An 18175-nucleotide genomic window follows, 5' to 3' on the forward strand; every position below is an offset into this window, starting at 1 on the left:
AAGTCATTATTTAAATGAGAAATAGATTATTATTTTTATTTTTCCTCATAGCAGAGTTACTTTTCATAAACTGCCTTTGAAATTAAAGAGTTTTTTCCATATAAAAAAGCATGCCCATTCTAGAAAATTTTATAGAGAAAAGTAGAAAGAAAAAATATAATTCTGTCACCAAAGGCAACCAATGCCAGCATTTTATTTCCTTCTGATACTGTTTCAAGTCATGACTGTATACTCTATTACTACTCTTCCTATTACTGCAACTGCAGTTACTACCACCACCTTTTCACCCACCATTTACTCAAAGTAACATTATATTTTTACCAGTCTTCACATATTTTTTCCAGTTTTATTGAGAAATAATTGATATTCATCACCATATAAATTTGAAGTGTACAGCATGATGGTTTGATTTACCTATATTGGGAAGTGATTACCACAGTAAGTTTAGTTAACTTCCATCATCTCATATAGATAAAAAGAAAAAGAAAATTCAAATAATTATCCTTGTGATGAAAATTCTTAGGATCTACTCTCTTAACAACTTTCCTTTGTATCATACAGTAATGTTAACTATAGTCATTATTTGTACATTATGTCACTAGTACTTATTTATCTTATAACTGGAAGTTTGTACCTTTTGACCACCTTCCTCAGATTCCCCCCCCCCCCCACCACACCGCCTCTGGTAACCACAAGTCTGATCTCTTTTTTCTATGAGTTTTTTTAAAAATTAGATTCCACATAGAGTGAGATCATACAGTATTTGTCTTTCTCTGTCTGATTTATTTCACTTAGCATAATGCCTTCAAGATTCATCTGTGTAGTTACAAATGGTAGGATTTTCTCATTTTTTATGGCTGAATAATATTCCATTGTGTATCTATATTTATATCTAGATATATATATATATATCTAGATATATATATCTATATATATCTATATATATCTATATATATCTATATATATCTATATATATCTATATATATCTATATATATCTATATATATCTATATATATCTATATATATCTATATATATCTATATCTATATATATATATATATATATACATGCCACAACTACTTTATCCATTCATCCATCAGTGGATGCTTAGGTTGTTTTCATGTCTTGGCTACTGCAAATAATTCTGCTATGAGCATGGTAATGCAGATATTTTTTCCAAGTTAGTGGAAATTCAGAAAAGTAAAACAACCTGCTCAAGGTTTTAATACATGACAGGACTAGGATTGGGACCCAGATATATCTAATTCGAAAGCCTGTTTTCTTTACATTTCACACACACATGCTTTTGTGTTCTAGAAACAATTCTGTTTCATGCTTTTTCACTTAAAAATAGTATAAGATTTTTTCCATGCTGTTAACACTCTTCATAAACAATTTAATTGCATCATAACCGTCCATTCTAGGTATATTTTTCATGTTGATAAATTTTATATTGTTTTAATTTTTTATGTATACCTTTTTACTACTTAAAACCAAATCATTACAAAACATAATGTGAGAAGGCTAGATCAGTTAGACTGAGGTCTAGAAGAGACAACAGGAAGAATTGAGGAGTGCTAATGCCGTAGTCAATATTCACTACCGCAGGTCACTTCCCTGAAAGCCACTCGTTAAGCAAATGTGGACAAGGACCAGCTTGTAGTCAGATGCTTTTCAAATTAAGACTTTTAACATGAAATTCCAAATGTGTTGCTTACGCTCTGTGTTGCTAAGGACTTTGCTTTTGTCTTATCCAGTTTCTGACTTATCTGACAGTACTCTGATTGTACAACTCCTGACAAAATATTTCTCGGTTTCTCTTTCCTTTGAGTTTTGTATCCTTAGGAATTTATTTGGAACTTCTTATCCCAGAGAATCAAATGATCACCGTATTTCTAGTTCTGCAAAACTTCCCTGTTAACCACTGAATCCCAATTATAGAATTTGTAAATATTTTTCCTGCTGACTACCTGTTTAATCCCATGTGTAAACCATATTGTGTTTAAAACATCTTGTTCAATACAGTTTTATCTGCCTAGTTACCTCAATTTAAGCTGCTTGAAGAAATAAATATTCTCTAAAGAAGCATGAGGTATGGATAAAGAACTGTCACATTTACACCAGTTTTTCCAAACAGCTAATTAAGTCTCCAATTCTTTACTATTTTTTTAAATCCAATATATTTCTTGAGCACCTATACTGTAACTGGCATTGTAGTAGACACTGGGCGTATAGTAGAGAAAAAGCTAAAAATGATCCCTGCCCTCACAGAGCATAAAGTCTAGTGGAAGAGGCACACAAAAAAATAAGTAAACAAATTGTGTTTTACTGTAATTGTGTATCGTACAATACATCCTGATATTCTTTTATAATATATAAACATAGTAATAATAGTGTTTCTTCTATAAAATTTTGTTGTATTTTGTTCCTATTCATTCTTTAACTAAGTTGCAAGCTTCAATTTACAATGTTTGTCCATCAGTTTGCCCGTGATCTTTGGGTTAAAAAACATCCTAAAACAAAATGGAATTGTATGGTTTTGCTTGTTTGTCGGTCCCATATTCATGAAATTATATTTTACTTAAAGGAAAATTTCTTAATGTCTTTCCTGCTGCCATGGAATTACTTTGTTCTCAGGTCTGTCAGGAAATTATTGGCTTCCTAACAAGAAAATGCCTTTGTAGTGTGCCTGAATGCTATCTGGCTCTGCTACGAACTGTGACAGCGCTTGTCAGCTCTGCCAGTAAATCTTCCCTCTCTTACCATAGGTCCAAGGATCTTATAAAGGAAGCCATCCTTGACAATGACTTTATGAAGAACTTGGAGCTGTCGCAGATCCAAGAGATTGTGGACTGTATGTACCCAGTGGAGTACGGCAAAGACAGTTGCATCATCAAAGAAGGAGATGTGGGGTCGCTGGTGTATGTCATGGAAGGTATGGTTTGTAACTATGTTCCTCTGACATTCAAATATTCTCTTTTCATCTTATCAGCCTGCACACAGATGGCAATGCATTGCACGATACAATTCCGTTTTTCCTTTTTGTTGTTGAGAAATGGTTTGAAAAGAGGTAGAACACTGCTTAGTGGTTGATTAATCGTTTGACGTGTTTGTGTTTAGAATTATTAATATGAGAATCTAGTATTTTTTCAGACATGGGGAAAGGATGATAACGTGAAAGAAAGAATTGCTATTTATTGCACTGAATAAGACCACACACTGTCAGATCATTGAGCAAACTCACAAAGCTTCAATGAAAGTTTAAGTCTCTTGGAAGTATTTTTGGTCAGATAATCAAAGTGTCTTCAGCTCTACTTTTACCTCCCAGTATATGACTAGGTTTCCTGCTATGATGCTTCTATAAAAAGAGAATGTTTTCAGTGTTTCATATGTGTCTGATAGAGGCAGATCATAAAGGTTGGATGGTATATTAGCCACCAGATTAATAAGAGCAATAGCTTGCTTCATAAATCTTGCACAAACTAAGATAGAAACTGCTTTGAAAAAAAACCGAGGCATGCACTGTGTAAATATGTTTTGCACTTACGTAAATTTTCATAATGTGTATTTCTAACTTGAAATTTATAATGGCATGTTTTCCTTTTGGAGGAAGAAAGAAGCCATGAAGAAATCATGACTGAATTAGCTGAGAAGAAAGTGAGTTCAGACATGTCTGTAATAGAAGATGGTTGGCATAGAAAAATCACAGTCGATTTATTTGATGGCAGTTAGTGTTTTACCCAAAGCATTCATGGCAGTGTCCTATAACTGTCAGGTTTCTAGGTCATTCAGAGGAGGAGTGTATTTGGGCAAGTCAATCAACTTCACTGAGTTTCACCCAGCTTATAAAAAAGAAGATACTATTTCTTTCTGGCAGTGGTTTTCAACTGGTGATGATTCTGTCCCCCAGGGACATTTGGCAATGTCTGGAGATGTCTGATTGTTACAATGTGAGTGAGTGTGGAGGTTGGTAAAGACCAGGGGTGCTATTCAACAGGGCAGTGACCCACAGCAGAGAATTACCTGTCCTTAGTGCCTATGCTGAAAAACTTGCTTTCTAACTTCTTTGTAGGATTGTTATGAAGTTAGTAGGGAATAAGTTGTGTGGATGTGTAATGTAAAGTGTAAAACATTGTAGAATAGCAATCAGTATTATTCATATATGTAGCTGATTCACTTTGTTATACAGCAGAAACTAACACACCATCGTAAAGCAATTATACTCCAATAAAGATGTTAAAAAATAAAGAAAGAAAGAAGAAGAAAAAATCAGTATTATTATTTCCATTAAATACTTGACAGTATGTAAGAAGTGTTCTTTCTACATTAATTTTTCTTTGTGGTCTTTTTTGACATATATCAGGCGCTTGATATTTAAGTATTAATTTCTGTCATTTTTATTTCTTTATAGTTTTCAGCTTTTGTGTCAGTGTTACAGAGTTTTCCTCAAGCCAAAAGGACATAAATGTTCAGCTAGGCTTTCCTCTGACAAAAACAAAATACAATAAATAAAAACACAAACAATATACACTTGATAGAGAATTGCAGGGAAAGGAGGTGAAATTATAGGGCAAGGGTATATGTGGGTATTGAGCAGGAAGGATGAGAGAAATGGAAGAAATATATAGAGGCCAAGTGAAGGCTATAAATATAGAGGCAAAATGTTAAGAACTATTAACAGTTAGAAACCAAGTTTAAAGTACTTATGAGATTATAACATATCAATAGTTTCATATTATTTGATTATTTATGTGTTTTATTGGCAGGTGTGTTTTTAAGAACACAGCTATTGTATAAAGCAGGGTGTACTTCACTTCAGCGATTTTCAAATGTTCGTTATTGATATTCCATTCAAGAAATGAGTATTTTGAAAACCTGTATGTTGCAGTTTTCCTCGTATATTTTTTCTAAAAAAATTCTATTTATTCACGCCATTTGTGTTTTCTAAGACTAACTGCAACTTTACTAGCTATATTAGAAGAAGCTTGGAAATCATAGTTAATATTTATTGAGTTTTTAGAACTCAATGTCCAACATATAGAGCATGCTTTTCTAACAGTTTTCCATGTATAAAATTTATTTAATTCTCAAAGTAATCCCGTGAGGTTAAGGGCTAATATTTATTATACCCTTTTATAGATGAGAAGACTGAGGCCCAACTGGTTTAGAGTAGAGTTAGGAGTGAACCCAAGTAATCTGGATTCAGAACCCAAGCTCTTAACTATAGGGCTATGTATTAGTGAGGGTTCTCCAGAGAAAAAGAGCCAATAGGGTGTGTGTGTGTGTGTGTTTGTGTATCTGGGTATTGAGAGAGAGGTTTATTTTAAGGAATTGGCTTCCGTGATTGTGGAAGCTGGCAAGTCCAAAATCCGCAGGGTAAGCCCAGCAGGCTGGAGATGCAGGGAAAGGTTGATGCAACAGCTCAAGTCTGAAAGCCAACTGCTGGCAGAATTCCCCTTCCTCAGGGGAGGTCAGTCTTTTTTCTGCTAAGGCCTTCAACTGATCGGATGAGGTCTACCAACATTAAGAAAGTAATCTGCTTTAACTCAAAGACTAATGATTTAAATGTTAATTCCATCTAAAAAATACCTTCACAGAAATGTCTAGTGTAATGTTTGACCAAATATCTGGATGTCATGGGTTTGCAAGTTGACATGGAAAATTAACCATCACAGGTCCATTCCTTGTCAACTTGACACCCGTATACATCTCCTTAAACCATACTCAGCCTCCAAGTAAAGACAGTAACAAGGTCATACTTCTGCCTAACATGACATAATGATCCTGTGTACAATGAAAACAAACAAACCCTTTTCCCAGAAAAGGATGCAAAGTCCTTGGGTAGTGTTTACTCTTCTCCTTAATACCCCATAAATCAAATACTATGATGTAAAGTTAACAATACTTAAATACTATGATATAAAGTCAATACATCTTATGTTACATGATAAGGACTTATAAGAGAGAAGGAAACAAAGATTTTATGCACACATGCACTCACTCATACATACAGACAAACACATTTGTAACAAAATAAAGAAGAAATACCCGTGGCAGACATCACTAAGTAAAGGTAAATATACTAATTTTTTCCCCATTGCATCAAGCTAATTTTAATATATTTTATTTATCTTCTTTTTATTGCTAGATTGACTAAATAGCAAGTCATCTTAATTATGGTTTAAAAACAGTGTACCAATATTCAAAGTCACAGATTTTGCTATGATGCTGTTGGTTGCTTCAGTTAAACTCACTAAATGACCATGATCTTATAACCTGATGCTGATCTGTCCCCAAGCCGTAATTCTAATCAGTTCCATGTAACTTTGGCTGATTTTATGCTAATATTCTCATGTCAAAATAATTTTTAAAAACCTATCATTTAAATTTTTATAAGTTTTAATTGAGGAAATGTTTCATTCCTTAGATTTTTTTTTTTTTTAAAGATTGATTGATTGATTGATTGATTGATTGCTATGTTGGGTCTTCGTTTCTGTGCTAGGGCTTTCTCTAGTTGCGGCAAGTGGGGGCCTCTCACTCTCGCGGCCTCTCTTGTTGCGGAGCACAGGCTCCAGACGCGCAGGCTCAGTAGTTGTGGCTCATGGGCCCAGTTGCTACGCGGCATGTGGGATCTTCCCAGACCAGGGCTCGAACCTGTGTCCCCTGCATTGGCAGGCAGACTGTCAACCACTGCGCCACCAGGGAAGCCCCATTGCTTAGTTTTTTATCAACACATTTAATCTTCTCAAAATTTAGATAGCACTCTTCTTGATATAGATGGATTCTTTTTCATCTGTGAACATGATTAATATTTATAGAGTATACCATAGCAACAATGGATGAATAGGCTATAGAGGATCTTTCACAAACTTGCATATTATCAAAACATTCAGAAAAACACCCAGGAGTTTACATGAAAAATCAGTCCAATTTTTCCTGTCTCTCTTCGGTTAAATGAAGTTTTCTTCATAAAATACTTGTTTAACCTGTGCCTTTAATGATTTTTGTTTTAGCTTGGGCAGTGTCCCAAGTATTACTGCATACCTAAATGCCAAATTTTCTCATCGTTTTAACAAAAGAGAATGGTCATATGTTAAGACTTTATTAATTAGGATGACTGAGGAAAAATCATCTGGAGGTAGTGTAAATATATCATGTATTTTCAAGCAAAATGAGTTGTATGACTTTCAGATATCTACAGTTACTGGCTAGTGGAAGTTTCATTTCAAGTTTTGATCAGAATTGTTTTGGTATTAGTTATTTAAGGCAGCAGTGGATCAAGTTGCTAAGGCTTGATTTATATTTTAATTATGTTTTCAAATATATAAATGACTTACAAAATACTTGAATACAGCTTATTTTCTTAAACCAATAGATATTGGCCTTAATTATGATGTAATATTTGTTAATATCTTTACACTCTTGCCCTCTCTGTTTTTTCCATAAACATAAACGTCTGTCTACTGTCATCCAAAAGAAATTCTGATTTAGTAATCGAGAATTGGTTACGTAAATCAAACACCTTCTTTAGGAATCTAATATTTTTGTAGTGAAAAATGTCTAGTTTATATCCATTGAAGTGGTTGATTTGCTTAGAGATATCTTATTTTCTGTGATCTTTCATTGTGGAAGCAGATAGATTATATTTTGTTTTCTGAAAATGGCAAGTATCTGTTTAGTGTTCTTTGATTATTGGCTATTTTAAGGTAAACTTTTAAGTGAAACCATCAAGTTGTTGTTTTTCACAAGGTGCTTGTTAATGATAACGGCTTTTATTAAGTCCTTATATATGGTCTCACATCCATCCCGCTCCTCTTATTAGTTCCTTCTTTCTTTCTGCAAGCATAGCTGTGATTTGGTTTAATCTTGGTCCACCTCTGAGTCTTTATTGTTTAGGACTGTGCCATGTACCTTGAAGGCCCTCTTTTTTCTGTCTACCATCAATATCATTGATTTTGTTTTCCTCGCAGTTTTTTAAAAATACTTTTTTAAGAAGGAACAATTCTTCAACTCATCGCACAAGCGATTTTTTAAATAGCCCTTTTGTACACTAATTCTAAGTTATCTGTGATTATTCGCATCAACTCTCAAGTTTCTGTTGTTATTGCATTGAGATTTCCCTTTTGTCTTCTGAAGACTGGTCATCTGCTTCCCTTTCCAGCGAGTCGGTTGATACCAGGTCTGCTTGTTAAGCTGATGTCCAACACTATTTATTCTTCAACATGGTTATCTATCATGCTGGCCACCCACTATCAACAGTAAACTTATACAACTTCATACTGCAAGTTCTCTCCCACCCCCACCCCATCCCCTGAAACGTTTTTACTGTTTTTATGATTAAATAACATATGAAAGCTGACATTCGAAGAGGGGTTTTTATGTAAAATTGAACATTAATGAAGAGCTTCACCATGTCAGTTGGCATTCAAAACACTACCTGAGAGTATGAGGGAGTTGAATGCATTTTCATATGAATTAGTTCAGTAAATTTAACATGAGAAACAGACCATTTTATTCTCCAAAATCAGGTGTTGCCTTTTGGCAACTCAAAACTCTTTTGAGTTTTTCATGTTCATCTGAAAGATATGGTTTGAATAGTTAAAATATCAATGCACTTAAAGTTATTTTTGCAGTCCCTTTACAGGACCAAGCTTATCATGTTAATGATGAAGAACAAGCTGATGTGCTGTGTTAAAAATAAGACAACAGGCCCTGAATGCATCCACTTATGCTAAGCCCCATGTCACCAAATTGAGACTCAATAATAGTTTTGGCTCTCCCAGAAATGGAATCTTAAACCAGTCAATCAGGAGTCACCTAATTAGCAGTAGTTAGGTAATCTGCCTGGTAGGCCCCTGACACCCCCTAAAAGGAAATTGACCTTGCCATAACCAATCCACTTTTTTGTCTAATATCGCTTCCTTGTTCCTGCTCCCTTCTGCCTATAAAAGCCTTTTATTTTGTACAGCTCCTTAGAACTTCTTTCTTATTTACTTGATGGAATACTGCCCAATTCATGAACCATTAATTAAAACCAGTAAGGTCTTTAAAATTTACTCAGTTGAATTTTGTTTTTTAACAACTGCTTATATAAAAACAAAACAAAACAAAAAATCTATTTAGAAAAAAGTTATAAGCAAAGGGACTCTGGACATTTTAAATGTGAATATTAAAATGTATGTCAGTTATGGAGTTAATGGCAAGAACAGGGAACTGAGATAGTTAGATGCCCCATGGGGTATCATGTTTATTTTGGGGTGCCAACCTTCCAAAAAGACTTTAATATACTTGAGCGAGTGCAGGAAGAATAACATTTATATTTAGCAAGTTGCCATATCATGCACAGATGAAAGGTTCAGGAGGAAAGAATAGCTATTTTTAAAAGCTGAAAACGCTATCACATGAAAAGGGAATTGGTCTTCGTGAATCTAGATGACCAAAGAAAATGCAAGTTATAGGGGGGCTTACATTGGGTCTGCTTGAGAATCAATATTCTGCTAATTAATACGTTCTAGAAGTGATGAAGCAACCTGATGTCATGGCAAGAACCCCATCTCAGGAGGCATTCTAGCAGTGACTACATAGCATCTGCTTGGAGAAAGTTTGTGTGGGTGGAGGGGGGGGGTGGTTCCCTGTGGCTGAATTGAACACATCTCCTAATCCCTTTCCCAAACTCCAAGATTCTGAGTCTGTGTTTCTCTGAACAAGTACCTTACAAGTTAGCTTATGAGAACCCAGCCCTCCAAAAGTTTCTTCTTAAAAACCCACCCTGTATACAATGTGCATGTTTACTTTGGAATGTTTTTGTACTTTATATTATATAAATCTAGTCATACTGCATGTATTCTTCTGCTACTTCACTTTTTTGTTCAATATTAGCTCCCACTATTTTATACCCAATTTCTTTATCCTTTCTGCTATTGATTATATTTGGATTGTTTCCAGTTATTTTGCTCCTGATTACTAATGAGGTTGAGCATCTTTTCATGTGTTTATATGCAGTTTGTGTTCTGTGAAGTGTCTGTTGGAGTCTTCTGCCCATTTTTTTGTTGGTTGGTTGACTTTACATATTTTGGAGTTTAATCCTTGTCAATTACATGCATTGCAAATATTTTTCTCCCATCTATATAGCTTGTAGTTTTACTACTTTGTGAGTATCTTCTGAGGAACAGAAGTTACTAATTTTAATGTAGTCAAATATATCAGTCTTCTTCTTGGTTTGTGCTTTTTGTATCTTTGTAAGAAATCCTGGAAGGCAGTGTTTCTCATGGCCACATATGTGTGTATGAGTATGTGTGTGTCCCTGAAGGCATGTGTGTAGTAGGTTAGGCAGGTGAGGTATTATCTTGAAGGAATATATCCACATTTGTTATCTAAAGGAGAGTTGTCTCTTTCAAAGCAGGAAGCTGGAAAGGCAGTACATTTTTGCTTCTGTGTTCTTTTTTTCCAACATATTTAAAGAATTCTGTATAAGTTGTCCTTAGGGGACAGTAAATATGTTTTTGAATATGCTTGATGATAGCGATTTCTTTTCCCTGTGAGGGTAGATTTTATATTTGGAAATAATCACAAGCCATTTAGTGACAGATTTGATGAATAGGGGTAGGTGATTAATATTTTTTTTGCCTAAAATTTGTAAGGGTGTATGTATATGTACCACTATAAAGTAATGACATTTTTTGTATAATTCAAGAAAAATTAAAGAACTTTGATCAAGAACATCATTATCCAAAATGACATATTTTGAAGGATAGTATTCTTAATACCGATTTGGCTACTGAAGTCCTTGTTTGATTTTGTAAAATAAGCCTTATCACGTTGTGGTTATACTAATGTATAGTTCTCCATTTTCTTTCTAAATTATTAATGGTGAAAAAGAAAGTGAAGAGTGTAGCTTTTCTTACTTTTGAAGACTCCTGAAAGCCAAAATAATTAAAACTTGTTGTGCTTATTTTTTTGAGATGATAGTTGAAAAGCCATCAATTTTTTTCAAAAAATTAATCTGAAATTGGTACAACAGATCATAGATTATGTTAAAAAGGTACAACTATCTTTTTTCTTCACAACAGTTATGGGATTTACTTCTATGCTGACTCATTTTGCTAAAATATCAGTATATCCATTCTTCAATTTTGAGAGAATGGCAAATTTGAAAGTTTAAAAATACATTTTTGATGAAAACAAAAACCAAAAACAGCATACCTGCAAAAATGACGAGAAAATGTGGATTAGTACCTCCTTGACAATAGTGTAATAACACATTGATTTCTTGCTAATGAGGTGAAATTTACTTCAGCCATCCTTTCATGGAACTGTTGAGTAGTTTGCATGCTGAACAATAAACAGGATTCTAAAATTGTTGAGGGCTCATTTTAAGAACACACAGATGTATTTCTTCAGGGACTTTAACAAGATTTCCAGTGATTTTTGTGGGGGGCTAGATAGACTAATGCTTTTAATATCCATCCCTCTAATGAAAAATCCTTGAATGGTTAGTAATCGTTTTGGCACACTCTCAAAGGGCAGGGAAGATGGGCGCTACTTCCCAGCACAGTGAAACTGCCTGGTGTGACTACCATGGCAACAGCCCACCCACCCCCACTCCAGGGAAGATTGAAATGGGTCTCTGAAGTCCTTATTGGAATTCTCCCATGACTCCGCATTTGAGGAACGCAGCCTATAATTGCACATACTTTATCTGAATTTAACTACTGTACCTTTGGAAGGTTGCGGTCTGAGTCTGATCTTTATGTTTTGATATTTATATTTAGATTTATATAATGATCTTTATATTTTATATTTAGACCCTTCCATAAACTCCTTTCTGATGAAAATGAAAATATTTTTGTACCAAAGCTCCTGCAGAAGTGCACGGATTTAGAATTATGATAGATGACTTAAAATGGTATTAAAATCAATTCCTGAGAATCTACATTTCATGCATATTTAAAGTATCAAGGACTTGTTATTGAGTATATTTACATTAATGATTTATTTAATACCATTTTTTTGCCTAATTTGCCCAACTTTACCAAATTAAATAGCTTTCTTTGTATCCAAAACTATCTTATAGTTATTCATAAGAATATATGTGAGCTAATGCTTTTAAACCCAAACATTTACTTTTTATTTGCTCTTTGCAGTCTTGTGTAACTTAACAAGAAGAGTTAAGTTATTCTGTACACTTTTCAATATCAAAGCAAGTTACTCTGTTAATTTATCAATAGCAAAGCCATGTTAGAAAAAGCATCTAGTGAAGGTGGCCAAACTCTTATGAAAGGTGGTTTTCCATTTCACAAATACACAATGGTGTATTTTCAGAGGAAAACCAAAACTTTTCATAAAATCGACATTAATAGTCAATGTTTAAAATTTTCCTTCAAAAATCGAGTATGCTTCTTTAAAAGATCATTTATTCCATACTGGTAAAAAGAAGAGAGTGAGTGAGCATTGATTCCCAGTAGAGCTTAATTAATAGCCTATTGTAATAACTTTCATTAAAAGCCATTCACATACTCATCAATTTTTTTCATTTTTATGACTATAAGAGCATAATTCAGTGTTACATTTTATATTTGGCTCATGTTTATAGACCATCATTTTACATTACTCTTTTATTACATTGCATTTCATAATGGTTTAGAATATTTAATACCTTCAGCATATTCTTAAGGTAGATCTGTGCTTTCTCCGATGGTTCATTCAATAATGGTACATGCCCTCAAATTAAAGCCATATTTAAAAGATTTCTGGTGCAAAGATTTGTACTGACTCACCTTGTTGGAAATATACACACACACATATTTGTACGTTGTGGCCATGTACGTGTATATGAATTTACATGAAGTTATCCATTCTCAGAGTTCAGCTTATCTTCCAGGAGATGATGGGGTGGTGGTAGTATCATATATAGGATTCTATAAATGGTTAAATTCAAATTTACAAGAAAAGCAGAAGATTAATGATAAGTATTGTTGATAAGGCTCTCATGTGATTTAAAAATTAGTCTGCAAAGAATAAACATTTGGTTTGTAGGTTTTTGAGCACCATTGTGCAGACCATTCTCTTAAAAGCAAATTTAGATGACTTGTACAGGAAGTTTTGAAATTTCATTTAGTCCTATGAATTTGAATTTTTATATAGTATATCAATTCTAAAGGTCAAAGGCATATGAAATAGGAAAAATGTTTCAGCAGATTTTTCTTTGTGTTGAGAATTAGGTTACATATATACATAGCAGGCATTGCTGAACTACCATACTTTCTCTCCCTCCATATGGTGTGTTTCTACAAAAGTAGAAAGGGTGTTATAGATAAAGCAGAGCTTGGATTTGACTGAATGTAGTTCATGAATATATGAAATTCTTTGTATTTCCCTCAACAATTGAGAATAGCAAAGAAAGTTTTCAATGAAGTTCTTCAATAGTTTCCTTACTATGATTTATTAATTCATTTATTTGATTATTCATTTCTCAATTTCGATTCCTAGAAACTGCCTCCTCGATGCTGACTATATCTCAGTGGGCACTGAGGGTGTAACAGTGAACAAGACATACACAGCCCCTTCTCTTCTAGAGCTTCCATCCTGGTGATGGTAATAGGGGAAAAGGACAAAGAACAAGCATGGAGGCAAGCAAATACATTCAGATAGTGATCAGTGCTATGAATACATTAGACACAACAGGATGATGTAAGAGAGAATCATGAAGGTGGGTCTCGTAATGATTGGGTGGCTCAGGGAAGGTTTCCCTGCGAGGGTAACATCTGAGTTGAGACCTGAATGACAAGACGGAGCCAGATGCAAAAGTGTGGATACAGGATTCCAGATGAGGTCAGACAATGGCAAGTAGTAAAGCTACAAGGTGGGGAAATGTTAGAGACAGAAAGAAGGCAATGGCATGAGTTAAGGTTGGAAAGGTTGGCAGAGGCAAGGTCACATGTGGTACCCTATAAGTAGCTGATTTTTTATTCCAAGAGATTTAGGGGTTTAGGTTGATGTGGGACCTGGTTTGATTTATGTTTAATAGGTAAAAAAAATGGATGGCACTAATAATCAGAAGTTGGAAAAAATGTGTTGTAAAGTGGTGGGAGGAACAGGGGTACCATTTGGAGGGCTATAGCAGTTATCCAAGCAAAATATGATGTTGGCTTGAGCTCGGTTGGCAGTGTGGGAGATGCGGGAAGTGTGGTATATTCTGCAGCTCACAGTTGTGATATGGGTGAGAAAGAAAGAGAAATTGGGATTGACTTTTAGGTTTTTGATTTAAATAGTTGGGTGAATGGTGGTGCCATTTTCCAAGATGGGAAAAAGCGAGAGGTGTTCATGTTTAAGAAAGTAAATCAAGAATTCTGTTGTGACAAGGTGAAGTTAAGGTGCCTATTAGACCTCCCATCGGAGATTTCAAGTTGATGACAGTGGATACACGTCTGAAAGCTCAGTTAAGAGGTCAGATTGTGGAGGTAGAAGTATTATAACTAAACCAAGCGTAGGAGGAAGATTGATGAAAGTAGTTCTCTTATAATTATAGTTGTTTTACATGCAGCAGATTAAGTAGGTAAATCATAGATATAAACATTCATAAATATTTTAAAATTATCCATGAAAAATCCTCACAGAAAACTGAAAATTTCTTCCTACTTTGTGCAAACTAGTATCCTTAATGCAGCGATTCTCAAAGTGTAGTCTGTGGACCCTTTTAGGGGCTCCTTGAGGTCAAAACTATTTTCATAATAACATGAGCATGTAATTTGTCTTCTGTCTCATTCTCTCATGAGTGTACAGTAGAGTTTTGTAGAAGCCACATGATATGCCATATAGCAGCAGGTTGAATACAGAAGCAGAAAATGCAGCTGTCTTCTATTGAGTCAGACAGCAATTAGATTTCCAAAAAGTATAAAACAGTGGGATGGTTCCTATTAAATTTTTTGTTTTTAAAATGTAGTTAATTTTATTTAAAAATATATTTTAACATGTAATAAGTTTATTACTTTCAAGAGAATGACTATTTTAAAAAATTCTCAGTTTTAAGGTTTAATGGAATAAATATCGATAAATGCAGTCCATGTAAGCGAAAGCTTTTTGAGGTTTTCAGTAATTTTTCATAATGTAAAGAGGTTTTGAGGATAAAAGTTTGAGAACCACTGCCTTAAGCTATATGACCTGAAGACAAATATGACCAATTGGATGTTTGTTTCAGAAAACAATCGAAGATTAGTTTAAGGTTCAAAATATCAGATATCAACTCCCCAACCTTCAAATAGCACAGAAATAGGACCATGTTACAAAACAAATGTTTTTTAAATAAAGTCTTGGTACATTAGAAACAAAATTTTCTGTAAGGGCTGGCATTTAAATCTAGAGCAAATAGCCAATACGTATCAACAGTGGGCGAGTAAGTTCCATTGAAGTGCTTATTATTCTGTTAATTACATTCCATTTCACAGTTTTGAAAGGTATCCTTGAGCCATTTTGTGGGTTCTGTTTGCACACTTTCTAATGTTTAAGATTTGGGAATCGAATTGAGTTCCCCAGTGATTATCCTGATTTAGTGTAGTAGGATACTGATTTTTTTTTTTTTTTTTTTGTAATTAGACTTTAAATATAGTTCTAAAGGAATAAAAGAATCAAAATTTTTTAATCCAATCAGCATTTTTGGAGAAGAAAGTGGCTTTATCCTGTGCTTATTTCTCACTTAAAAACATCCTTGAAGATGCAACATTTTGTATTCTGAAGGCTCAGAACAACTTGTCTGATACCTTAAATGTTTTCCGATTTAAAAAGAGAGTGCATCAAAAATTCTAGAAACAATAAACGCTGGAGAGGGTGTGGAGAAAAGGGAACACTCTTGCACTGTTGGTGGGAATGTAAATTGATACAGCCACTATGGAGAACAGTATGGAGGTTCCTTAAAAAACTAAAAATAGAACTACCATACGACCCAGCAATCCCACTACTGGGCATATACCCTGAGAAAACCATAATTCAAAAAGAGTCATGTACCAAAATGTTCATTGCAGCTCTATTTACAATAGCCAGGACATGGAAGCAACCTAAATGTCCATCATTGGATAAATGGATAAAGAAGATGTGGCACAGATATACAATGGAATATTACTCAGCCATAAAAAGAAACGAAATGGAGTTATTTGTAGTGAGGTGAATGGAGTTAGAGTCTGTCATACAGAGTGAAGTAAGTCAGAAAGAGAAAAACAAATACAGTATGCTAACACATATATATGGAATCTAACGGAAAAAAAAAAAAAAGGTCATGAAGAACCTAGTGACAAGACAGGAATAAAGACACAGACCTACTAGAGAATGGACTTGAGGATATGGGGAAGGGGAAGGGTAAGCTGTGACAAAGTGAGAGAGTGGCATGGACATATATACACTACCAAACGTAAAATAGATAGCTAGTGGGAAGCAACCTCATAGCACAGGGAGATCAGCTCTGTGCTTTGTGACCACCTAGAGGGGTGGGATAGGGAGGGTGGGAGGGAGGGAGATGCAAGAGGGAAGAGATATGGGAACATATGTGTATGTATAACTGATTCACTTTGTTATAAAGCAGAAACTAACACACCGTTGTAAAGCAATTATACTCCAATAAAGATGTTTAAAAAAAAAGAAAAAAAAAAAAGAGAGTGCATTATTTTACATGTGGTCCCAGTTTAATACTCTCAATGCACAGGTAAACCTAAACTGTCAGCTTATTGCTTGGTTATCTCTTTTAAAATACTCGTTGCTAAGTAAATGTTTGAAATCTCTACTTATTTGTCTTGTGATACATTTTACAAAGAGCTTTTTCATTTGCTAGTGCATTTGCTTGTTTTTGATATCTCACCACCAAGCATTTTCTTGGGATGAGTTAAAAAAAAAGATGCTGCTTTCATTTATTGTTCTTGGAAAGACAATGTTCTTCTTTCTACTCCGCAAAGCAGCTTTTATGAGACAAGTAACATTGGGAGATGAAAGACTTATTCCAACTGTGAACACACATGATATTATATTGTGATGAGAAATTAATTTTAATATTTGTTCTTTATGCAAGTTATAGTTCAGTGTTTTATACAACAGTACATTTTGTTTCCTGTTCTCACAAAGCACAGACTATTCTTGGCATAACCAGACGACTGAAGTAGGTTTCTGTCTCTTGTGCTTTATGTTATAAGCTTTGGCCATTTGGTCTCAGTTGTCTCGTAGAGAAATGACCACTGGACTAAAAGCTGTAAATTCTAGGAGTTTAATCCAGATTCATCCCTTAAGCAGCCATGTGACCATATTGAAATAATCCTCTCTGTACTTTACCTGCTCTATTCCCAAATTCATGGATGATACCTCCTTTTCCCCTGGCATTAGATCATGCTTAGAAACCCAGGAGTGGTTCCAGGCTCCACATCTGTTGATCTGCAAATCTTCTTCAATCTATCAGCTTATCACTATCCTGTGTCCCTGTTTGCTCCTGCTCTGGTTGAGGACTATTATAACTCCTCTTGAAATTTTCCAACAGTTACTCTAGGTCTTTCTGTCTCTAGGCTTATTTCACTTTCATACGTTCTCTACACTACCATAAGCAAGATCTTACTCAAAGACAAATATGTTTATGTCATCTCCCTGTTTGATGTTTTCCAGTGCCTTCCCATGGTAAAAAGCCAAACTCCTTCTGGCAGATGACTGTACAGTGTAATGAAGAGAGCTGGGTTTTGGAACTTAGCAGATGCGAACTTCAATCTTGATTTTGCCATCTAACTAGCTCAGTAACCTTGGGGAAATTCTCTAACCTTTTCTGGACATCGCTGCCTCATTTGTCAAGTAATATAGTATATGTCAAGCATCGAGTCCTGTGTCTGGCACCTGGGGTTGCACCATTGCTTATTGATCTGCTTCTGCTTCCCTGTTAGATTCCCTGCACTCAGCACTCTGTGGCTCTGGCTCAACCTCCTCAAATAGTCGCTTGTCTTTCTGACTCTGTGTTTTCCTCTGACTGGAGTATATACACTGAAATATTACTGCTCTTCAGAGTCAATGTAGATGTTGGCTCTGCTAAGAAGCCTTCTCTGACACCTCCTAACTGGGCTGTATTCTCTTTTCTGAAGTTCCTATAACATCTTCTGGGTCTTTCTATACAAGAACATTGGTCAGACTGTGTTTTGTTCATTCATCCAATTTATTCATTC

At 34.8% G+C, this 18175-nt stretch overlaps 1 protein-coding gene across 2 annotated transcripts in view; it reads left to right on the forward strand.

Moving 5' to 3' along the window:
• Window positions 1-18175, forward strand: part of PRKG1 (protein kinase cGMP-dependent 1) — a 1248399-nt gene that overhangs the window by 162100 nt on the left and 1068124 nt on the right. For both annotated transcript variants that reach the window (XM_036828090.1, XM_036828088.1), the window contains exon 2: window positions 2768-2934. In XM_036828090.1, the coding sequence (XP_036683985.1) occupies window positions 2768-2934 (167 nt within the window). The remainder of the gene's footprint in view (window positions 1-2767; window positions 2935-18175) is intronic.

Source organism: Balaenoptera musculus, chromosome 16 (genome assembly GCF_009873245.2).
Source record: "Balaenoptera musculus isolate JJ_BM4_2016_0621 chromosome 16, mBalMus1.pri.v3, whole genome shotgun sequence".
Lineage (NCBI taxonomy): Eukaryota > Metazoa > Chordata > Mammalia > Artiodactyla > Balaenopteridae > Balaenoptera > Balaenoptera musculus.